The sequence below is a fragment of the Capricornis sumatraensis genome, chromosome 2, assembly GCF_032405125.1.
Source record: "Capricornis sumatraensis isolate serow.1 chromosome 2, serow.2, whole genome shotgun sequence".
Taxonomy (NCBI): domain Eukaryota; kingdom Metazoa; phylum Chordata; class Mammalia; order Artiodactyla; family Bovidae; genus Capricornis; species Capricornis sumatraensis.
In genome coordinates, this window is record NC_091070.1 from 218,330,227 (window position 1) to 218,354,409 (window position 24,183).

At 53.0% G+C, this 24,183-nt stretch overlaps 1 protein-coding gene across 1 annotated transcript in view; it reads left to right on the top strand.

Moving 5' to 3' along the window:
* TRAF3IP1 (TRAF3 interacting protein 1) overlaps positions 1-24,183 on the top strand; it is a 59,947-nt gene that overhangs the window by 7,249 nt on the left and 28,515 nt on the right. The window contains exons 6-15 of the mRNA XM_068964678.1: positions 1,839-1,910; positions 2,941-3,016; positions 7,650-7,745; positions 11,551-11,652; positions 14,145-14,165; positions 15,191-15,275; positions 15,680-15,763; positions 17,596-17,719; positions 17,930-17,966; positions 20,394-20,470. Coding sequence (XP_068820779.1) covers positions 1,839-1,910; positions 2,941-3,016; positions 7,650-7,745; positions 11,551-11,652; positions 14,145-14,165; positions 15,191-15,275; positions 15,680-15,763; positions 17,596-17,719; positions 17,930-17,966; positions 20,394-20,470 — 774 coding nt within the window. The remainder of the gene's footprint in view (positions 1-1,838; positions 1,911-2,940; positions 3,017-7,649; positions 7,746-11,550; positions 11,653-14,144; positions 14,166-15,190; positions 15,276-15,679; positions 15,764-17,595; positions 17,720-17,929; positions 17,967-20,393; positions 20,471-24,183) is intronic.

Sequence of the window (24,183 nt, forward strand, 5' to 3'; positions counted from 1 at the left end):
TTACTTTTGTTGCTGTTTCCCCAGATGTTCAGGTTATTTTGGAGTCTCTATAGATAGGGTAAGCCTCCTGTCAGGGCTGGGGTGCGGACTCTGGTTCTTGGGGGACGTGGCATAACTGTAAAGTGTCCTGGGAAGGCCCTGGAAATTCTCCAGCCACTTGGAAGGAGGAAGCTGAGGTCTGGACCGGTTCAAGGCCCACGCGAGGGGGTGGCAGGTGGCAAGGGGCCAGGCTGAGCCCCCCTGTCCTGTTGCGATGGCCATCTGGTTTTGTGGCTTGGCATCCCAGGGGTGTGGCTCTGGGAGGTGAGCAGGGCCTCTGGGACCCGCCCAGCGCCAGGCCTGGAAGCTGGTCCTTTTGGTGGTTCCGTTGGTAATGTTAGCATGCCGCCTGGAACCTTGGGGTCCCCCAGGAGCATCCAGAAGTCAGGTAGCCCACCATGCAGTATGTGTCATAAAAACCGAGACACCCTCTGCGCCCCCCCACCCATTTTTGCCTCTGTTTAAATGGGGTCTAAGGAAAGTCTTTTCCTCTGACCTGGCTTTTTGTGGCTCTCAGACATTCTCATGCATTTTGCTGTGCCCTGCCTGGGCACCTTCTCTGCTGTCCAGGCCTTCAGACCCAGGGTTCCCCCTGTGATGTGTCCTGGGGTTCCTGGTGGTGTGCCTGCTGCTATGGGTGGACACCCGCGCTGTGCTGCACTGAGTGAGCATCTGAGACAGGGTGATGGGACCGATCCTGCTCCCAGCTGGTCATGGTTGGCCCGAGTGGGTATGCACAGACCTGTCGTGGTGATCCTGCTGGCCCGGCTCCTCTGTGTCCGTCTGGGGCTCCTCTGTGGAGCATGGTTTTGGGGGGCATGCTGCACTTTCTCCTGGGAGCCCCCAGAGGCCTGAGCTCCAAGGCTTTTGTGAGGGCAGCTCTGGGAGGAGGAGACGGCTCTCACCCGTGTGCTGCCAGGTGGTCTGATCTGATCTCTTGACGTAGAAGAGACGCTGGTGAGATGTTCTTAGCCTGTGAAACCCTGAGTGTGTCCCCGTGTGGGGGTGGGGGTGTGAGGTCAGAGTGGCCACGTCGGGGTGCTCCCTCTTTGTGTGTCTGTGGGCAGCTGAGTGCTGTGGGCGGGGGACCTGGGCACGGAGCCCGGCCCACACAGGAACTGCTTCAGATGCAGTCTGCCACTTCGTAATGAAGTCGCGAAGACACTGAATTGTTGAAATATTGAGCAGGCACCCATCGCTTTTCATGGAGGAAAGTCTCAGCAGCTGTGTCCCTTCTCCCGATGTTGACACGTGTCTGAGAGCTGACTTAAGCACGAGGCTTCCTAGGGTGTTGATTTCACCTCTTACAGTTTGCACGTCATGTTTCTCTTGAGAGTGCATTCGTGTCGCATAGTCTGAAGCCTTGGCTCCGTCGGGAAGTGAGAGTGGTTTCCTCTCGGAACCTGGGACCAGGGCAGTGTTGCCCTGGGTGTCAGAGCTCCTTTCTGCTCCAGATCCCCTGTGTGTCCCTGTGTGTTTGTGGGAAGCTTGGCCTGGCGGAGGGACCGTGGGGGAGACGCTGCTCCCTGTTGTTTCCACCCCGCCCCCCGCCCAGCCCCCCCAACCCCTTCAACCCCTCCAACCCCCCAACCCGGGCCCTGCCTCTGACACCTGTGGCCTTCCGGCCGCCGCTGGGGGGGTCCTGGTTGACCCGACACTGCTGGGGCTGGGGCACTACTTGGCGCTCCTGTGTGAGTGGTTTGTCTTGCTGTCCGTCAGCCTTAGAGAAAGTGTCTCGATGCTTTTTTAGATGTTACGGACTTGAGTAATTCTACAGTTTGAATTTTTTTTTTTTACAGTCATCAAGCTCAGGAGAGATGTCTAAAAAGTTATCCGATGGATCTTTTAAAGACCCCAAAGCCGAAACAGAGGTAAAATTTGAAAATAACTTTAAGAGATGTAAACCCATAGCTGTGCTGAGACAGGACGTGCTGTGCTGTGGTCCTTCCCGGTGCCTGGGGCCTCAGGCGCGGGAGCCCATGTTTGTTCAGTTGTAAGAGGAATGGTGTTGGTGGTTTCCTGCCTGTGAAGTAGATGGGGCGTGTGCATCCTCCAGGTTTCTGGGGCAGACTCCGGGGACCCCTTGTACGTTTGTTTGACGGTTGTGACCGGTGGCGTGTAGAGGGGCCGGGTCATGGTGTGGGAGCAGGTGGGGTGGCTCTTCGGGTTAGTGTGGGGGGATTAAGTCACCAGGCAGATGGGGACGGAGGGCTGGCTGGAGGGGCCCATCCTGCTGCGCTTGGCCTGGGGGCACCCAGCGCCGTGCTCCCCCTGGATGGAGTACTGTCCAGGCCGTGCCCTCCTGGGGGTGTTTAGACTCCCCCTTACTTCATCATCCAAACTGCAGCTTGAAAAGTGTATCTGGGCAGCCACAGGGAAAATGGACAGGTGAGGAGTGGACCCTGTGGGGCTGGTCAGGGCTCCACATGGTGGCTTGAGAGAGGGGTTGGGCGGGGAACTGCACGAGAGGCCAGAGGGTCGGCCTGTGGTGTCTCCTGTGGTTTATTGCTCTGTTTAGACAACATTGAGTAGGTTTGCACTCTCAGCAAACCTACTTCACAAGCACTGAAGTACTCAAGCTTGTATCGACAGAGGTCGAGTCCTCATAAACTCAGCTGATAAGACAGTGATTCTCAAGGGTGGTCAGTAGGTGGCTGACTTTCTTAGGGCTGTATAAAAAATGTGGAATTCTGTGTGAGGGTGAAGGAGGTTTCAGCTTCCTTCTGACCCCACGCTCAGGCCTTGCTGCCCTGATTGCCTTCAGCTCCCCTCTTGGAGCATCTGGGTGTTATCCTGTTTCCTATTGGCTCTTTCCTTACACTTGGATAGTAAATCTGTTCGTGATGCATGATGTTGCTATGTGGGGCATCAGTTAATTTTTTTTTCTTTTTTTTTTTAAAGACTGAAATTTCCACCAGAGCATCCAGGTCAGTGGCAACAAAGACGTCAAAGCGGCGATCCAAGAATTCAGTGGAAGGTACTCACAGTTCATCACATAATGTACCTGAAAGCGTTAGACTCTTGGCCTCAACCACAGCATCCACTAGGGAGAAGCTCCTGTGGCTAGAAAGCAGGTTTGCCTTTGGAAGGCGTGACCAGAGACCGTGCAAAAATGATGCAGATATGTGGCTTTCACACCCGTGCAAAAATGATGCAGATATGTGGCTTTCACACCCACATGCACATGTGTGCACCTGCACACGTGTGTGAGCCCACGACACCAGGGACAGAGAACACCTCTTTGCTGGAGATCTGTGTTCTGATCTAAGAGATGTGATTCAGCGTTATTTTTCTGGAGGTGTTTATTAGTCTTCCATGTCTCTGATGCTCCTGAATGGGCAGGCTAGTTTCCTAAGCTCTACTAAGCTACTGACAAATAGGTGGACATGGAGAGCCTCCTGCCTGTAGACTGGTGGTGTTTATTTTACGGGCTAAAACAGTGTTTAAAACAAGGGCAGAAATTGTCCCTGGGGGTCATGCTGAAAGCTGGAGCTGAAGCAGATGAGCCTGGCCTGGGTTTCCCTGAGGGTGGTGCCTTGTTATGACAGACCAGGGAAAGAGTGTCAGTCTGTCCGGGGATGGGAGGGACAGATGGTGCCCAGCAGTGCTGGAGGCTTCAGTGGAAGCATGGAGTAACTTTGAATGAGCAGTAGCTGTTCCTGAGAGTCATCTTCTCCCTAAATTGTGTAAACCTTAAAGTAAATGTAGCCAGGATGTAGAGGTTGAGATTCTTCACTGAGACATTAAGCATAGATGGCGCATTTCGATCTTTGACATTGATAAATGAGTTAGTGAACGTTTTTGTGCCAGAAACTTCTTCTGTCTCTCAGGCCATCTCTGTGGGACAGGTTCCCAGGTGGGATTCCTGGCACAGACGCCGGTACGGACATCTGGAGGTTTCATCTGCGGTGGGCACTGGCCCAGTCCTCTCCCTTATACTTTCTTCCAGGATTTGTTTTGAGCCTTTGCTAACTTTCGGAGGCAGAAAGCGCTCAGAGTCTGAGTGCTCTCAATTTGCGTGAACTCTTTTAACATTAGGGACATCTGCCAATGTTTTTTGGCTTCCCTGATAGCTCAGTTGGTAAGGAATCCGCCTGCAGTGTTGGAGAGCCCGGTTTGATTCCTGGGTCGGGAAGATCCCCTGGAGAAGGGATAAGCTACCCACTCCAGTATTCTGGCCTGGAGAATTCCATGGACTGTGTAGTCGCCAATTTTTAAATAAGTATCTGTTTCTTGTATCTTTCCAGGTTTTTAATTCTGATTATGTTTGGCTTCTGACTTGCCTCGGTGTGGAATTTCTATGCAGCACCAGTCTGTTTGTGTGGTCTGCCCAGAGGTTTGAGAGATGAAGACCTGCGTCCCCATGGTTGCTCTCCGGGTGCCCCAGGGTCGGCCCTGGCTGGCGGTGCCTTCTTGCCTGCTCTGCACTCTCCCTGCTGGCCTTCTGGGGTCTGGAGTCTGGGGTCTGCTGTTTCTGTTTCCGTTTTTCTCTTCTGTTTCACTGTCAGTTCCCTGGCATTTTTCTTTAAAAAAAAAAAAAAAAAGCAAAGCCGTTTTATTTGCTTATTATTGCAGAGACATTTTCCAGTCACTTGAGTTCCATGAGTCAGAGAGTCCCACCTCCCACGAAACAGACTTGTCAAGAGGTGCCTGCACTTGGGTGAAGCCTAGGCTTTGTTCCTGGGACGCCTGGATCCTGCAGCTTTCAAGTTAGACAGGGGGTTCCCTCTCCGGAGACATGTGTGCGGTGCTTGGGTGTGTCTGCCAGTCAGGGATCGCTCAGTTGTTTCTGGAAATGGTATCTTTCTTTGCCCCATTAATTTTTTGGTGTTCATTGTTGGAATATACGCAGAAGCGTTCCTGATTTGTGTGGCTGTGTCTTCAGTCTAGCCTGGACCAAATCTTAACACAGAGTTGTTGCACTGGTTCTTTTCATTTTCTAAGCTGACGGTCATGTCATCTGCTTTTCTCGTCTAATAACTCAGGTTGTTTGCATCTGAGTTGACTGGTGAGCTTGTACCATAAGGTTCCTTTTATATGGTCTTTAAGAGATTTGGTTATCAGAGATTTGCTGGCCTTACGACATTAAGCTCTACTAAGCTACTGACAAATAGGTGAACTCTTTTTTCGTCCCTGCCCACTTGCCGAGCGTGGACCTAATAACCCCAGGTCCTCAACTGGCACAGCTGGCACTGCCCCCTCTTGTAACGGGTAGCGTTTGGGCAAGTGTCCGGCGTCCAGGAGGTGTGTGAGACACAGGTGCTCTGTGTTCCTGCTGAGAAGAGAAGCCTTGAGTTTACTAGAAGGGTGGGGGTGGGGGGAGTATCACATTGGTTGAACATACTGAGAATCTGAAAGCCATTCCAGAATCTCTAGAGGATCGAAAAAGCATTCTGCTTAAGAATATGAGAGTTGTTTTTTTTTTTTTTTTGCTTATTCTTAACTAGTGAATTGTAGCAAAGTGAAGCACTTTCAGCTAGGGAATGCATTTTAATTTCATTCGTTCAATAATATGCAGCATTACCAATTAATACATATTTTTATTGTGCAATTTCACGTCAGGAAGAAGGGACTCTAGAACCAGTGAAAATAGTCTCTTCCCTGAAAAAGAGTGTAACTCTTCCTCCAGTAAAGCTAAGAAGGAGCATGCCGTGAAACAGTTCGGTAAGACTGAGTGAGCCCCAGGGGAGGCTGAGAGCGCGCGCCGGTGAGTCGAGACCTTTAGCTGCCGGATCCTCTGCTTGGCCACCGAGCTGCTGCCCTGGAGATGCGCCTGCTCGGCTCTGGGAGGGGGCCCTGGCGCTGCAGCACTGTCCTCGGGCAGCCGGGGTGGGGCAGGGCAGAGGGGCCGCCGACCCCGGGGTCTGAGCCACAGGGCGCCCCACCCCCATGCGAAGGTTCCCTGCCACAGATCAGGCCCTGGCCCGTGGTCCACAGGAGGCTCCCATTGTTCTGCAGATGTCTGTGGGGCCCCTGCCCTCATGCAGAGTTTGCTCTAGAGGGAGAAGACAGGCAAGAAGGAGAGGTCAGGGAGTATAGCTTTTCTGTGAGATAATAAGGAGAGGTCAGGGTGTATACCCTGTATTAGATAATAAGGAGAGGTCAGGGTGTACACTTTCTATTAGATAATAAGGAGAGGTCAGGATGTATACCTTCTATCAGATAATAAGGAGAGGTCAGGGTGTATACCTTCTATCAGATAATAAGGAGAGGTCAGGGTATATACATTCTGTGAGATAATAAGAAGAGGTCAGGGTGTATACCTTCTGTTAGATAATAAGGAGAGGTGAGGGTATATACCCTCTATTTTATAATAAGGAAAGGTCATGGTATATATCCTCTATTTTATAATAAGGAGAGTTCAGGGTGTATACATTCTGTGAGATAATAAGGAGAGGTCAGGGTATACACCCTCTATCAGATAATAAGGAGAGGTCAGGGTGTATACCTTCTATCAGATAACAAGCAGAGGTCAGGGTGTATACCCTCTATTGCATAATAAGGAGAGGTCCGGGTGTACACTTTCCTATTAGTTTAGCGAAGAGCCTTTTGAAGGGAAAGGACGCCTAGAGAGGTGGGGGTCCGGGCCCGGGGTGTCTGCACAGAGTCAGCTCGGATCACTGAGCGCATGAGCTGTGGGTGTCCAGGACTGGCCAGAGGCCCATCGCTGAGACAGCCTTGCCTGTTTGTGAGCCTGGGAGCCAGGTGGAGAGGCTGGAGCAGAGAGAGGCCAAGTGACCGGAGACCGGGCTCCTGAGTGGTAGGCTGGGTTCATCGGGGGCTGTGTCTGCCGGGCGGGCTGTTTAAGTGTGAACGCAGCCCCTGGGGGTGTCCAGCAGAACGGAGACCAGCCCAGGCTTGAGAAGCGCCCCCATTAAAACTGCAGGGAGCAGGAGTGAGGCGGAGAGCCGCCAGGGGCTGAGGCTGTGTGCAAGTGACAGGCCGTGACCATGGGGCTCAAGGGTCCCTGCCGAGAAGTTCGGGGTGGGGTGACGGGCGTGCTGATGCAGTGGGTGGCACCTATTCCCGAGGAGAGGAGTTGGAGGGAGGGTCAGTCCTGGGGGCCGGAGCCTGACCCTGGGTGGTGTCGTTTATGGCCAGGGGGAAAGGTTTGGGAGAAGCTGGTTGGTGGATCGGGTGGCTGGGCCAGGATTTCTGTTTTGGAGGCATTACGTTCAAGGCACCGGTGAGACAGCCGGGTAGAGGTGTTGGGACCACGGGCAGGCGTGTGGCCTGGGGTTCAGGGAGAGACCTGGAGAAGCCGGCGTTATGTGAAAGAAGCTGGGAATTCCCAGGGTAGCGTAGGTCCTTCATGCAGTGACTCATCTTGAGGAGCAGGGCGCCCAGGATTCGAGGGTCGGAGAGGAGGGGCGGCTCTGGCAGAGGAGACACAGGCCAGCAGGGTGGAGGCAAGCTTGGAGAGGGGCATCCTGAAGCCAGGAAGGGGGGCGTCTTACCAGTGTCCCGTGGAGACTGGAGAACTGGCCGCTGAGTAGACGGGACAGCTAGTTGGTGACCTTGGCAGAAACCCCTGTAAATCCCAACAAACCAAAGCAACCGGATACAAAGCCTTTGCAATATTTTAATCTGTCGTTAACTATTCATGTCAGGAAGAAAGGAGAATATTGTTTCAGCTAAAATTTTAGACCCCATAGTGCCTAGATTAAATAATGAACCAGAGCATGAAACTACAACTTCAGAAATAGGTGAGAAAAATATATTCTTTAGTTTAGATTCCTCACTGCTTTGATAAGAAATATTTACATCTCAGTTTGGTTTTCTTTTCTTTTTTTTTTTTTAGTCCCACCACTTTAATGTTCATCTGATTCTTTTCACAATGTATTGAAGACCCCAAATAACTTGATATTCTGTTTGCTTTAATCTGCTAAGTTTTATAATGAAAAAGAGTAACTGAGCTTGACGTTAACCTTTTCTTGCCTTTTTATGTGTGACATTTCTGAATCTAAGTGAAAGTGCTTTCTTTTATCTTGGCTGCTAGGATTTTATGAGGTGGTGTGGATAGATAGAGAGTTATCTCATTTTTCCAGACGACTCTGCTGTGTTCTATTAAGAAAACGCTCCACCATAAGTGGGCTTCCCCCATGCTCAGCGGTAAAGAATCTGCCTGCAATGCGGGTTCCATCCCTGGGTTGGGGAGATCCTCCGGAGGCAGAAATGGCGGCTGGCTCCAGTCTTGTTGCCTGGAAACCCACTTGAACAGAGGAGCCTCGTGGGGTGGCGGAGTCGGACGCGACTGAGCGAGAGCATGGCCTTGCCGCAGGAAATATTTTAAGGTGCTCGGAGCTCCTGGGGGCAGTGTCCCCATGGCGCACCCTTTACATCTGAGGCTGGCAGTAGGACGTGTGCACACGTCCTCGCCCTGCTGGTACAGTGAGGCTAGATGTGCGGATTCAGAGTTTCAGTGGGATCATCTAAGATGACAACTGCATGTCGTCTTCTGTGATGCTTAGCTCAGTTCTTCAGAAGTGTGGGAATTCTTGAGTGACATTTAAGAGGGAAAATAGTGTAAATCTTGACTTCAGGGAAAGGTAACCGTTTTTCTGGGCTGAGCTTGCCTCGGATCTAGCTGGTTTGTAGACATTCAGTAATTGTAGCTAGAACAGCAGCAGGCCCATCTTTCTGTGCTTGCATTCTGCCTTTCCTCATTTTTTTTTTTGCGTTTCTAAGAGATGTATGTGCAGGCCTTCTGCTCCATTGTCGGTTCAGCAGTGACGATCCGTGGTTTTTCTGTTCCAAGTAGGTCAGCCCTGTGTGGTTTATCTGGGTCTTGAGCAGTGTGGGGGACGAATGACCTACATCGGGGCAGAGCACTTTCTTACGGATGGACACTCCATTCTCAGTGACCACACGGGTTGTGCCATTCAGCCACATCTTGTGATGATTTGTTTCACTTCTGCGGGAGATTTTCTCAGCCTCTCGGGGGTCCCTGAGCCGTGGGAAAGGGGAGTGGGCCGGGGGTGAAGCTGGAGTGAGAGGTTGCCGCGCACGGGCAGCTGGGCGGCCCACGTGGACTCACCTCGCCTCCAGAGCCAGACTGCGTCCCCGCTGGCCTGGAGCGAGCTGCGGGGTGTGCTCGCTGAGCCGGCGTCTCCTCGTGGGTGCCGGGTGTGAGAAGGCCCGCCTGGAGGGGCCCTGCAGTGGCTGCCGAGGCGCAGGCGTGCCGTGCACGACGGCTCCAGGGCTGGTCACTTACACAGCTGGCAGAGCCCCCAGTCGGGGTGAGCCAGCGCTGTGCGGAGAGGGCGTGATGGGTTTAAAGTCCAGTCAGAGAGTTGTTTCGCACTGTATGGATCTTTGTAGACCTTTATCTGCAGCTGTGAAAATAATGGGAGCTGCGCCTTGAAGGAGCACAGAGCCCTGACTGGGGCCTCCACCAGTGCTTTGTGGAGATGAGGGGGAGCCTGGTGCCACCTGGTGGCCACGCGCCGAGTCCCAAGCGCTCGCTGTGCCCGGGTGTGGTCCTGGCCACCTCGGCTTGGGGGCCCCTCCCCACAGGCCCTTCCTCCCTCGAGCCTGTTCTTTTTGTCTCTTCAGCCGCTTTGAATCTGGAATATCCCCGCGCCCCGACTTTTGTCCCAGGTCGTTGACTTTGCAGAGTGCTGCGGTTGCTGGTCGGGTGCAGCCTGTCTGTCTGCTTGTTCCTCGTGGTGTCATTTAGCTTAGAGCCCCCGGCCCCCTCCCACCTCCCGTATCTCCCTTGGATCTAAAGACCTGGTCAGACTTGGGCCGAAGAGCCTGCTCGCCCTCACCCTGCGCAGTGCCGCTGTGCCCTTTGCTCTACGTCCCGTCAGGATGCACTCAGCGTCTCTGCACCCCAGGATGCGAGGCTGGGGCTGATCCCTGTGCCAGGCAGCTCCCCCCGTGTAAAGCCTGGATGTTTGCGTTTGCACTGGGACATGGTCAGACGCTGTGTGGCTAGACGCTGCACAGAGCCCTGGCAGAGCGCGGGCTTGTGCTGTGCTGCGGGCCAGTGCTGGCTGAGGTGTTTCCGGGGAGTAACTGGGGTGGCCCCACCAGGCGCCCCAGCTTTGCGCGCGTGCTCGCACTGGGGTGAGAGCCCCCTCCAGGTGTGGCGTTTGGCCCTCGTTCTCACCTGCAGGACTCGGTAATTACCAGTACTTCAATCAGCAGGTGGTGCTCATGTGCTGCGGTTTTTCTCTGTGCCAATTCATAGTGATTTTAATTTCTAATTTTTTTCTTAAGCTGTTGTTTGCCAAGCTGGCTAACCTCCGCTCTCTGAATAAGGATTGGTTGTAGTATTATCAGTGAAGGTATAGTCTGTTTTTTTATGTACTTTCTATTTCTGTGAATTTGGGGTTTAATAAACCTCACTTTAACACTACTTCTAGAAATGTTAAAACAACCATCGTCAGCCTCTTGAAAAATAGAGAAAGAACTTTGAGGAGATGAAATTGTGCAAAGTGTCCTTGGTCTCCTCGAGCTACGGACAGAACGCATCTGTAATTCACTTACTGTGTTGGTGGCGTTTGCCGCAGTATAGAAAATATTTGACGCTTCCGAATAGCATGTGACAACTTAAAGTAATTGGGGTGTTTTCTTCTAAAATTGGTCATCTACTGCCCAGCTTATCCTGATTTTTAGATTTGTTTGTTTTAGAGCTTAATAGTACTTCGTGTTGGTTCTTTGGTTGCTGTCTGTCTGTGAGATATCATAAATAATTAACTACTTGAATCAGGCTGTTTAGGTCCACATCATTCTTAACAGATCAAAAAAAATTTCCTCAGAAAATTGTATGCTGTCTATCCTATGTAGTTCTGCATAAAATGAAGCCACTCTTTATTCGACAAGAACAAAGGTTCTTTGGTTCACAATGACAGCGTAATTCTGACATGAGCTCCTTCTCTGAGCACCTGTGAGCGATCATGAGACTGTGCTCCAGGAAAGGGGACATCTTCCCGGCATCATGCTTGTCTCCGGATCCCTCTTAGATGTGGGGGGCGGTGCTTGGGTAATGGATCAGGTTTCCTCCCTGGTTCTTGCCGCAATTCAGTGTGTCCCCTCAGCCCCCCTGCTTTCGTTTTTAATAGAAATATTTTATTTCTCGGGTACTTGATATTTTTTTCTATTTTGGTCAACATCTGTCAGTCCGTAAACAGTAGGCAGGTGTGCTGGAGCTTCCGGCGTGTGTAGGGCTGTGCGGAGGCAGGAGAGCTTTGCCTCTGCCATCCTGAAGCTGCAGCCTCCAGGGGGGACTGGTAGTGTCAGGCCGTCCTGGAAAACGGTGTGGGGGAGGCCCCCGGCCTCTGCCTCGACTGAGTGGGTGGGGCCTGCCCACTTCCCGGGCGCCCCTTCCCCACTCCTGACCCCAGAGCCAGGCTTGGGGGGAGCGGTCCAGGTGCATCCTCTAGAAAGCCGCCCTGGGTCATCCCTGGGGAACTGGCGGTGGGGAGGCACAGAGGCGTCAGGTGCCGCCCGTGACCCCGCTGCACGTCCCCCTCTTAATCACCCGCCTTAACTATCTGACGTCAGGAGCGAAAGAAGCCAATACTAACTCAGCTAGTGTTTCAGATGACAGTGCAGCCAGTCCGTGGAGACGCAGCGCTGAGTCAGAGCTGGCCACGAAGCAGAAAGGTAAGAGGGAGGGTGGTCACCCGCACGTCCCCCACACGGGGTGTCCCGGGGTCATGGACTCAGCCACAGGCTCCCAGGCCTCTGACCCCCGCCGAGGCCCAGCCCCTTGTCGTCCACGCTCAGGACCAAACGTGGCTGGTGACTCACTCTTGCCTGTTTGATAAACTAGAGGAGAGCGTCCTAGTCCCAGGCCAAGGGCAGCAGACCTTCCCGAGTTCCGAGTTCCTCCTGAGCCCAGAAGTGTCGGGGTGACCCAGGGACAAGCCTCAGTTGCTACTGGGGCTCCCAGAGGCCGGGCCGCAGCCCCAGGTTTCCCGTCCAAAGAGGCCTTCCCAGCAGCTCAGAGGCCGTCTCCACTCTGACCTCTCTGTGACGTTCTCCCTGGTGGCTCAGACAGGAAAGTGCCTGTCTACAATGCGGGAGACCTGGATTTGATCCCTGGGTTGGGAAGATCCCCTGTAGAAGGAAATGGAAAGCCACTCCAGGACTATTGCCTGGAAAATCCCATGGACAGAGGGGCCTGGTCGGCTACAGCCCATGGGGTCGGACAGGACTAAGCGACTTCACTATTCACTATTCTCTGTCTCAAGCCCCCCCTCACCAGGGTTCTGCTTTCAAGCATGAATATTTTTCATCAGCATTTAAAAAAAAAATAATTGTAGTAAAGTTATACATTCAGTATTTGCTTTTTTTAAAAAAAAGGCTTTTGATTGGAGTACAGTTGCTTTGCAATAGTGTGTTAGTTTCTGCTATACGGCACAGTGAACCAGCGTACGTGCACACACATCCCCCGTTTTCTGGACCAGCGTGCGCTTCTTCAGGCCCTGGAGGTCCTGCCGGGCGTGGAGGGGCGCCCTAACCGCTGCTCCCATGTCGTGCCCCAGCGCCAGGCCCGGCACAGGTGTCCAGGCTGCAGGGGTGTGGGCAGGTGAGGGCTGGTGTTTGCCAGCCTGTTCAGCAGAAAGTGCCTGTCGGAGGCCTGCGGTGCGCCCAGCCCTCGGGCAGAGAGGGCCTGAGTGAGCTGAAGCCGCAGGCACTGCAGCAGATGGTGTGGGGGTGATCTGCGGGGAGACTTCACACTGGGGTCAGGGAGGCCCTCGGGGCAGGGCAGGGGCGGAAGTTGGGGCCAGTGGCTGTATTGCAAGCTTGGAGACAGGATGCTGATGCTGTTTTTAGGGGTGAGTGGCTTCATGATGCTCAGATCATGTGGGAAGCGTAGCGCGTGGTCCAGAGGCCAGACTGGCCCGGGCTGTGGGGTGATGGGGAGAGACGGAGCAGTGGGGTTGCCTGGAAGCGTGTGGACACCCGAGGGCGGATGCACCCGAAGGCAGGGGGGCCGCTGGCGGCCTTGACAGGGGCTGGGAGCCTGGCGGTGGGGCGCTGGCCAGGGACGAGGGAGGAAGGCAGAGAGGGCCTCGGCCCGGGCGTTGCGGGTGGAGGCTGGGTGGTGCAGGCAGAGCCCACGGCCGGGGGCGTCTGTGAGGTGGGGTGCCGTGCTGGGCTGGGGGCAGGCCGCCGAGTGTGTGCAGCGCCTGGGGTCAGCTCAGGACTTGGCCGCCCTCGGAGCCCCTCATGGCCCACAGCCCCTCCTGGCTCTGAAGAAGGCCCGGGGCCGTGGTGTCGGGGCCTCGGGGGCAAGGCAGCTCTCGCACCGGTCCCTTCGCACCCCGCGCGTCCTCCCAGGCTGCCCCGTCTTCCAGACTGCCCTCTGCGCTGCTGGACCTCTAGGAGGCAGGTATCTGAGGCCCAAGGCTGGCCCCCTGCGCCCCCAGAGCCGGCCCCTTTTGGGTGGCCTGTCTGTGGCCCTGACCTTGGTGTCCACAGGCCGCTTTTGCAGTCTGGCCCTCCCCGCGTTTAAGCGTGTGTCCTCCGGGTCACTAGGCTGTCCCTGGGGGCGTCTGTTCTCGTCCTGCATCCGGGGACTTTGGCTCTTGTGCGCGCGTGTTCGTGTGCTTTAAGAGACAAGCGCAGAGACCGTCCTGGGTCCATCCGCCCCTCGGCGCTTCCCTCCTTGGTCGTGGCCTCGGCCGTCACGCTTGTCCCTATCACGTGGCACTTGGAGGCAAAGTCCGGGGTGACGAGTGCCGAGGCGGGCTGCTGAGGGCAGACGCCCTCCCGCCTGGGAGCCGACGAGCAGACCCTCGCGGCTGACTCGCGTGGCACGGCCCGCCTGCCTGCGCCTGGCTCTGCTACCCCCTGCCTCTGTGCCTGCCGCTCAGCTCTGTGGCCGACGCGCTTTCTCCGCATTCCTATCTCCTGTTTTCAAGCAACGACACATTACGATTCATGGTTTTGTTTGTCTGTCTCTCTCTAAAAATAAAACAGTGGCATTAGGAAGCCGGAAAAGAGACTATGAGGAAATGACCATTTTTCCCCTAATGGACATCCAAAGTTATTGCTAATATATTTTTCTCAAATCCTGTTCTGATCATTAAATGTACTGAAGTTTCCTGACAGAAATTGATTCTTTGATGTACTTTTTTTTTTTTTAGGTGACTGTCCTAGTGATGCAGGTAAGTAATGGCCTTAAATAAATCTGTTTGGTATAAATTGTGTCCATGTGTACAGATACTAACATGCACTCTCAGATTTAAGTTTTATACATTGTGTTAGTGAAAGTAGCTTAAGGAAACATAGCCACCAATTTAACTTTTTATGTTTTAAAAGAATGCATTTCAGGAATTTTTTTCTTGAGTATAAGTTATATTTCCAGTAATCAAATTCTGGTTTTACTATTTTCTAACATATAAAGCACTTTCAGTTTAAATAGCAGAGTAAATTTAATTGTCTTAATAGTTTGGGTTTATTGTTTATTGATTAAGTCTTTATCAAAATGAACAAAACTTTATTCAGATTATAAAAACAATATGGCACAGAGCCAAAATAAAGAAACTTCAAATATGAAGAAAATGAAAAGCGTTGGTAATCCCGTGCCCATAGCTTGGATGAGTGTCCTTTTAGACCCCCACCTACGCTATGTGATTGTTAGATATATTACCCACTCCCCTGTCCTTGCCTGGAGAAGCCCGTGGACAGAGGAGCCTGGCGGGCGACCGTCCATGGGGTCACAGGGAGCCGACACGACCGAGGACAGCATGCTGTTGATTACGCGTGTGTTAACACGATGACTATATCACACGAGCGTGTGACACGGGGCCAAACCGCAGCTCCCCGAGTTTGCTGGTGTCTGTCCCTGCGGTGAGCGGCGGCTGAGCACCTCGACACACGCGTGTTTACACGTGTGTGTCCGCTTCTGTCCTTGGGCTGTATTTTCCTTTCAGTTAAGTTGCTGACCTGACAGACCTACCTGTTGAATTCTGTTTTCTTGAGAAGTGGACCCAGTTTGTGCTTTGAGTCTGCCCATGTCCCCACACCTCCCCCGAATTTAGATACCAAGAGTCTGTTTTAATTTCATCCAAATGATGAGAAAATTGTCATTCATATTTGTCATTGTTTTGATGGCTGTCTCTTCACATGTTTACTTGTTTTGTTCTTTTTTTCCTTTTCGAACTTGCTGGTGGACCGGCCGCCCGTCCAGAAGGAGACGTCGGAGCTCCCGGCCAGGAGAAGAGCGAGGCGCCCGAGAGCCCCGGGGCGCCCGGCGAGCCCGCGGCGGCCGTCAGGTCTGTGCGCCCGGCCCCGCTCCCGCCTCTCCTTCTGCCCCAGCTCGTGCGCCGCTTGAGCTCAGCTGTGAGCAAGTGTTTGCTCAGAGAAGGCAAAGCCCGCTTAATCTTCTCGTACCTGAGGGGCACCTGCCTCCTGTGAGCGTTTCAGAGGTTAAGGGAGATTCGTCCTCTCGGCTAAATTTTGTCACGGGTTTGATTCCTGGTCGTTATGTTTACCGCTCTTTTTACCTTAACGAGATTAAGAGGTGGGTGCTTTTGAACTTGTCAGGTTAGTGGGGCGTCCCTAATACTCTGCAGACCGTGTCCTAACTGGCAGGTTGGAGGTGGCCTGGAAGTTAGCACTAGCCTGGGTGTTCTTCTGTCCACTGGGAAACGCACAAGTGTCCTGTGTCTCTTTTCAGGAGGATACCTCGGCCTGGGAGCGCACGGCCCGCGCCTCCCCGGGTTCGACGGCAGGAGAGTGTGGAGGCGCTGACCACAGACAGGTGGGGCCCCGGGCAGCCATGTCAGTGTCTGGGCACTGGGAGCGGGGGTGGGGCTTCCACAGCGCGGGTGGGGCTGGCAGGGGTGGCGCACAGGCTGAGGCGGGAGCGCAGCACCTTGGGCGGCCCCGACCTCTAAGCACGGGCCAGACCGCCTCCACCCAGGGGTCCGTGCTCTGCAATCACATCTTTGCCACTATGGGGAAAATGTATGCCTTCCATCTCTAGATAAGAGGATTTTCTGAGCATAAAGACAGTCCGGGGAAAATGGGATAAAAGAATGTAGAGGCTTAATCGCACAAAGATTAGAGACAAAAGACAGAAAGTCGTGAGCAGTATAGACAGGCCACACGCAGGGCTTCATGAATGTTACGGATCTCCCTGAGGATCCAGTGTGGACACGCTGCAAAGTGTCAGAGTGAGGAACAGGAGGAGGAGAGCGGGCTGGTTGGAGCGGGCTTCAGCTGGGAGGGAGGCAGGGCCAAGGCAGTGCCGGTGTGTCTTTTAAGCCTTGTTGCCCAGGGGATCGAAGGAATGAGGCAGCAGGTGGTGGTGGGAAGGCCTGAGAGAAGTTAGAGAGTTCCTGTTTTTAAGGTGGTGGGGATGGTCCAGTCGGGAGGGGAGACGGGAGGCACGGGTGGTGTGGGTTGGGGGCAGGCTGTTGGGAAATAGCGGGCGTGTTGGGGGACTGGCCTCACGGAGAGAGGGCTGGTGGGCGGGTGAGGTCCTGGGCGGTGAGGTCCTGGGCGGTGAGCTCCTGGCTCTTTGTCTTTCTCCTGAGCTGACGGTGAGTCTGGGGGTGGAGGCTTGGGGCTCAGAGGAAAGAGAGGAGGGCCTGGTGCCCAGACTGGACCAGGGCCGAGGTCCTCGTTCGGGGCCACCCCTAGGGACATTTTGTGGCATCGGGACTGGGGAGGACGCGGAGACAAGGCGCCCGGGGTAGAGCTTGGCTCGGGGCCAGGGTGCTGCTGAACCTCCTGCAGAGGACAGGCCGCCCACCCCAGAGGCCCGCAGAGCGTGGAGAGGCAGGGTGTGCTCACGGGCGCCCCCAGGGCACGAGGTGAAGGGTCCAGTCAGCATCACCTGGACTTTTCTCCAGCCAGAGATGGGAAAACTCTCGGGTGGGGTGGGGTGGTCACGGAGCAGGGGCTTAGATTCGGGGCTGAGCGTCTGCTGTCTGTGGCGGTGACCAGGCCCCGCCATAGGCCTGTGGCTGAGAGAGGGGTGCGGGAGCATTTGGGGGCCCCCGAGCCCAGCGACTGGGTGGGGCCTCTCCAGCACTGGGGGTGCAGCGTGGGCCCCGGGGCTGGCCGGTGAGGGCGATCAGGGCTGGGGTTGAGGGCGAGAGCGCTGGTTCTCGGAGAAGCTCAGTCAGTTCCATTCAGTCACTCAGTCCTGTCCCATGGACTGCAGCACGCTAGGCTTCCCTGTCCATCACCAACTCCTGGAGCTTGCTCAAACTCATGTCCATCGAATCAGTGATGCCATCCAGCCATCTCATTCTCTGTCAAATGGCAGACAGCATTCATCTGTTGTCAGAGAAGCTCAGACAACACGAAATTTGGAGTTGGCAGATTTTAGGGAGCGTAGTCTAGAAGCTACTGTAAGCACAGGGAAACCATGCCCTCCCCTGCACCTAGAGAGTGGAGGCCTGGGAGGGGGTCAGCGGCTGCTTGAGGGCTCCGGGAGGCCTGGCCTCCCCAGGGCACGGGGTGAAGGGGTGGTGGGCGGGGAGACTTGGGCAGGACTGAGCACGCAGTTCCAGGCGCCTGGGGTTGATGGGGGTGCATGGCCAGGGGAAACTTTCCAATGGAACCCAGTTTCTCTTCGTTTAGGACGGGGAGTGGTAAAATCGTGTCCAACGTGATCACCGAGTCGCAGAACTCTGACAATGAGGAAGACGACCAGTTTGTGGTGGAGGCCACCCCACAGCTCCCCGAGATGTCGGAGCTCGAAATGGTGGGTGAAGTGCGGCGCGCGTTGGGTCGTCACACGCCGGGCTGAGTCCTCCCGCTCTGAGATCTGTGTGCACAGAGCTTTCCTCTGAAGTTCCAGTTAGTTTTCCGCCCTCTTTAACCTGGTCCCTACCCTGATGAGATCCATGCAGGTGTGGGCTTGGGATCTCAGCAAGCCTGAGCCTCTGTTTTCTCTGCCTCCTTTCCCGCTCAGGCCCAGGCGGTGGACCTGGAGGAAGACGAGAAGCACGGTGAGTCGTGGGCCGGTGCGCGTGCCCTCTGTGCTCTGAAAGGGCCTGGTGAAGTGAGCTTGGTCTGCCATGGTTTGCCCAGGGGTCTGAGTAGCAGTAGAGAGGATGCCGTGGCACCGATGCCTCCTCGGTGTGTGGTTCATCCTGGGGACAATGGAAGCCATTGGGGATGGGGGCAGGACCCGGAGGTCAGCGGTGGGCATCTGTGGAGATGACGTCCCTTCTTACCCACACGGTTAGACCATGGGATTGGAGGACTCCTGAGGTCCCCTCCAGGTTGACAGTTCTGTAATACTGTTTTCTTTCCAGGAAGTGTCTTTTTTTTTTTCCCGGCCACAGCGTGAGGCATATGGGATCTTAGTGCCCCCATCGGGGATTGAACCCCTGCTCCCTGTGTTGGGAATGTGGTGTCTTTGCCCCTGAACCACGAGGGAGGTCCCCACAATGTCTTCTCTTAGTTCAAACGTGTGTAAAGGCCGAGAGAGTAGTCTGGCGAACCCTGGGCTATCATGCAGCTTTTGCAGTGAGCGGTCGTCTTGTCTTACCTCTGTCTCCACCCAAGGTGACCCCCCACTCCCCACATTTTTCAGGTCCTGGAGAGCATCATTTCTGTTGTAAACAGGTTTTTATTTTTAAAGAATAATATCCATATTTCCATTATTGCCTATAAAAAGCAGTCATCCCTGCTTTTTATATCGTCTAGTGCTTGTTTTTTATCCCGATTGTTTTGTGTTTTTTCCTAGTTCTTTTGAGTCAGAGTCCAGGTAAGGTCCCTGTGTTTGCAGCTGACTGATCTAACTCTTAATTCTCTCTGTAGAATCCCCCTCCCACCCCACCCCACTTGTGATTTATTTGTTGAAGAGGCTGGTTGCTTGTCCTCTAGGGTTCCTCACAGTTGGGTGCTGCTGCTTACCCACCGATGTCGTGTGGTTTTTGTCATGCTCTTCTGTTCCTGTGAGTTGGTTCTAGAGACCTGGTCAGATTCGGTTTGTTTGGACGAGAGCAGGCGGTGGTGGTGGTGTTGGCTTCTGGTCACGCCTGCTGTCTCTGTGCCCGGACGTGGGTCGCGCTCTGTTACTCCGTGGGGGTCGTGGGGGGTGGCCTTCTCGTCCCCGCCCCCCAGCACATTTTGGTTGGCGACTCCACGTTGTCGGGCTTTCCCTCCCCAGGCGTTTGCTGCTCTATGCTCCCCCTTTATTGATGGGTGTTCCTCACAGGGCATTTGTGTCCTGGCACCTTGAGGGGTGACTGATGAGGGCTGTGCTGGTGGTGATGGTGGTTTTGATGTCGTTCTGAAGTCACGGCCTTAACACGCTTGATGTGTTCTGTCTCGGTCCACCTGAGTTTTCTCCATGTCCTTCTGCCCACGTTTGCCCAGTAGACTCTGTGGCTTCCTGGTTTCTGGTGGGACAAAGGTTTTAGGCTCCTTTGTGTACTTCTTCCCGCCCCGTATCTCCAAGGAGCCTGGTCGCACGTCACTTCTGGGTTGGTCATCGTACCTAGGGGTTTTCTAACTTTTTCATAAGAAAGTTAAATCCTGAGCTCATGTTGGTATTTTTACTTTAGATTCATGATTTATGTTTTCCCCAAGTTCTTTGATTTGTCCATGGACATCTCTGCTCGTGCCAGCAATTCTGGCTCCCAACACTTTCAGCCGTGTTTCTTTATCCTGCATTTCACACACTCAGCAACTTAAAACAGCACTACCAGTGGTGAACTGGAGGAAGGCATGGCAACCCCTCCAGTGTCCTTGCCTGGAGAATCCCATGGACAGAGGAGCCTGGCGGGCTAGAGTCCTGGGGCCGTTGAGAGCCGGACACGGCTGAGCAACCAAGAGCAGCACAGCAGCCGTGGTTGCCACCCGTGTGCCCACTGAGGGCACGTCAGGGCGCTCCTGGCAGAGCTGAGTGCCTTCTGGGCCTTAGTAGCCGCTCCCTTAGGGACGCACAGCCAATGGCTCTGTTTTTCAGTGGTAAAATAACTCTTCTCTGTTAGGTTATGCATGCTGATATGACACTGCTGCGTTTATAGTTTTCTTTTGCTTTCGATCTTTAGGCTTTAAAATTTTTGATTTAATTTAGTTTTATTAATGTAAAATAGTCAATGTTTCCAAGGTCAAACGTGCCAAACAAGGTATATTCAAATGATTTTTCATATGGTATTTATCTCATGAGTAATCCTGTTTTAAAATAATAATAAAAAAAGGAGTTGATGACTCTTTCTGCAACATAAAGAAATATTAGTACTTGGTCTACAACAGGCTGAAAGAGTTGCTTTGCTCTTTTATCTTGTAAAGGGTATTTGAAGCTGTTTCAGTATAGAAAGAGAAAGAATCTTAGCATTCCTCCTCACCCCACCCGCACTTAGAGTAAGCTGGCTCCTTAGGGCAGAGAACTGCTCTAACATTAAACCACTGATTTCCAACAGGAGGACTTGTCAAAAAAATTCTGGAGACTAAGAAAGATTATGAGAAGTTGCAGCCGTCGTCCAGACCTGGGGAGAAGGTAACGAAATGACTTCTGTAAGCACTGGCATTTAACCTCTGTTTCACACGTTTGCTTTCAGAGACTAGGCACAGCCTTCAGATCCTGTGATTATCAGCGACGTCCCTGGACGTGGTTTCAAGCCTCCCCCCACTGCCCCCCAGTTGGCAGGATAGACGGCGCGGGGCTCTGGGGGCCTGACGTTGCTCCTCTGCACCCACGTCTCGTCCCGTCCTGGGTGGCGTGGAGCCCTCCTTCAGCCTGCGCTGACCCCGTGCCGACCCCTTCCTGCCCGGCTCGCCCCTTCTCCCTGCGCCGTGGGGGCGGGCAGGCTGCCCGTCTGCGAGACCCCAGCTGGTGACAGAGTGGAAGTCTGGGGAGTTTTCAGATCTGACTTGAGCGCGCGTGCCGTCTGTGGCTGGTCTCCCAGCTGTCTCCCTTCCAGGTGTGTGGCTTGGCTCTGTTAGCACCGCCACCTCCCTCCCACCAGCCCCTGCCCTGGGGCGCGTGACACGGGGTGAATACCTGCAGACCAGGTGGTGCGCCTCAGATGCCACCAAGAGCTTTCCGTCTTAGCGCCTTAAAAAAATAAGAATAAATCTTCACTTCTTGGTTTTTAAGATAAGTTTCTGGGTTTCTTAGCTTTGTCAGGAGCCAACAATCCAGTAAGTTTATATGCAGACACTCATGCGGCCGCTTCTCTTTCCTTCTAGTTGGATTAATGGCTATTTATTTTAGATAATTCTGCTTAATATGTCCTGGTTTGTCACGAAGATCTGGCCTGAAGCAGCTGCAAGGAGACCCGTAGGGCTGAAACCCCCCGTTAGAGGGAGCCCCTCGCAACCAGCAGCAGGAGGAGAGCGCGGCCGCCCGCTGTTCTCAGAGGGAAAGAGCCCTCTGCCCTCTGTGGTCTGTCGCTGTGGAATTTCACTGTGTCATCGTCCTGCTCGTGAGCCTGGAGAGCTCTCCGCTGTCCCTGGCAGTGTTTGTGCAGACCTGTCGGAAACCTCCAGTGTGTGTGCCTCAGGCTGTTACTGTAGGTAACCTTTGAAGCTTCAGTCGGTTTAAATTTTATAACTCTTTGTTTTTATGCAAAGCACACTAGGCCTGTGTTTCAGTTTCCTCTGAAAGTAAATTTCAGATGGGTAGATCTCTTGCCTTCAGAAGATAAAAGGGGAAAAATTCCCTTGTTCGGTGAACATTCGCTGCTGTGAAAAGTATAGTTAGCGTTTTTAAAGTTGGGGGTGATGTGTATTCTAGTTGAGTGGAAAACCCAGCAAGTTTCTCTGCTTTTTCTTCTTTGGTCTGTTATAGATGTCACATTTAAATTTATCTAACTTGTGGGTCTTCTAAAATATCTTGATTAGATTTTATAAAAATAAACGAAAATGGGTAGGAAAAGTTGAAGTCCTTTCTGGGCTTGCTCCAGTCCTGTCCTCACTAGGGCAGCCACTAAGATGGGCTCGGCGTGATGCCTCCTTCCTGTGGGTTTGTAGCCTCATCTTGTTGTTTGCAGCTCTCTTCAGACAGCATGGCGTCTCCGAGACCCTGCCCGTTTTGATGGCTGTAGGTCTAGCGTATTCATTTTAATTGATGAATGGTATTCCAGTGTTTGTTAGTAATCGGTTCCTTCACTGATGGGCACTTCGGGTTCTCCAGCCTTTCGCTGTTGTGCAGGGCGCTTCCGTAGGCTCCTTTGCGTGTGTCCTGGCACACAAGAGCCAGTGTCGGTCTCCATCAGTGATCAGCAGATGTTTTCTGTAAAAGGCCAGACAGTAAATACTTGAGGCTTGAGAGCCACATGGTGTCTGCCGCAGCTTCTCAGCTCTGCCGACGCCTCCACAAGCAGCTGTTGTGTAGACACTGGTACGGAAAGGTGTGTCTGCATCCCGATAAAGCTTTCTCACAACAGCAGGACCTGGCCTCGGCCTGTGGTTTGCGCCCCCTGCTCCCACTCTCGAGGCGGTGCCAGAACACGGGCAGGGCTTCAGTTTCACCAGGCTCCGTTGAGGCTGTGCTGACTTCTTCTCTCTGCGGGATGAGAGTCCCTGTTTTCACACACCTCTGCAGCCAGAGCCGATAATGAACATGCCCACGGCCCTCAGAGGTGGCCTGTGTCCTCCGTCACCCGTTTCCTCCCTGCACCCCGCCATCCCCAGCAACCGTTCACCTTCCTTCTGTGGCTGTAGTTTAGTTTGATTTCCCAGAGTTGTACATGAATGGACTCATCTGGTATATACTCTTTACCGGCTATAATTATCTTGCAGCATATCCACGTCGCAGTGTGTGTCCACAGTTCACTTCTTTTACCGCCGTGTGGATGTACCGCAGCGTGTTTACCCTTTTATCAACTGGGGAGCATTTGGGTTGCTTCTAGTTTGGGATAATTCCAGATAAAGCTTCTGTGAACAAGTCTGTGTGGACAAGTACTTTTGTCCATCTGGGTAAACACTTAGGAGGGGACTGCTGGGTCGTATGTTCAGCTTTTTAAAAAAACTGCCAGGCTGTTTTCCAGAGTGGTTGCACCCCTTACCTTCCGACCGGCAGTTGAGTTCCAGTTCCTCCACGTCCTCATCAACACTTGATACGGTCAGTTTTTTAAAATGTCTTGTGGTTTTGATTTGCATTTTCTTAGTTGCTAACGATATTAAATATCTTTTCTTTGCTTATTTTCCATTCTTATATCTTCTTTGGTAAAGTGTCCACAATTTTTTTTTTTTGCCCCTTTGAAAGCTAGGCTGGTTGTATTCTTACTGTTGAGTTCTGAGAATCCTTCATATATTCTGGACATAAGACTCTTATCAGATACGGAGCATAAATGTTTTCTTCTAGTCCAGGGCTTGTCTTTTCCTTCCCTTAAAAGTGTCTTTCAAACAGCAGAAGTTTAAAGTTTTAAAGCAGTCGAACGTTGGTGTTGTATGCAAGAAGTCTTGCCAAACCCTCGGTCACGGAGGTTTCTTCTTACATTTTCTGGAGATTTTATAGTTTAGGCTTTATATTCTGAGTTGATTTTTGTATAGGATGCAAGGTATGGACTGAAGCGTATTTATTTTGCATATGGTAACCAGATGTTCCAGCATCGTTTGTTACATTGTCATACTTAGCAATTTTTCTTGGCCAACCAGAGGGATGTGCAGTTGCACCTTTTTGCTTCTTTGGTATTAACATGGATTCTCGTTCCCGCTGCTTCCTCTGTGCCAGGGGCACACTGGGTTCCTTGCTGTGGTCCTCACAGCAACCCTCTGATGCTGGTTCAGTCACTCCATTGCCAGTTCCTTCTCTTCTCGCTGTTTTCTTGGTTTCGGAGCCACTGAGTCGCTGGCTTTTCTGTTCTCTCAAACTAATCCGTTAGACTATTTAATGGAATAACGCACACCACTTCAGCTTTCATTATATTGGTCAGATCTTCGTTGCTAAGGGGTCTGTGAAGTGACATCTTACTTCCACGCATCCATGTGCTTAGCTAGCAATGAGAGGTTCCGTTATACAGAGGTTCTGTCATACAGACCAAAACTTGCCAGATTTTCTCACTGCCTGGGACGGGCAGAAAATGACGGTTTTGCAAGGCACTTGGATTAAGTGGTGGAGGCCGCCTGCCTGGCTAAGGGCTGAGGGTTTTGGAACTGGCACGTCTACCACATGTGGGCTGCTCACAGGGCAGGAAGCTTTGCTGTTAAGAAGAGAGATCAGTACAACTCTACCTCAATTAACAACAAATAAACCAAAAACCCCAC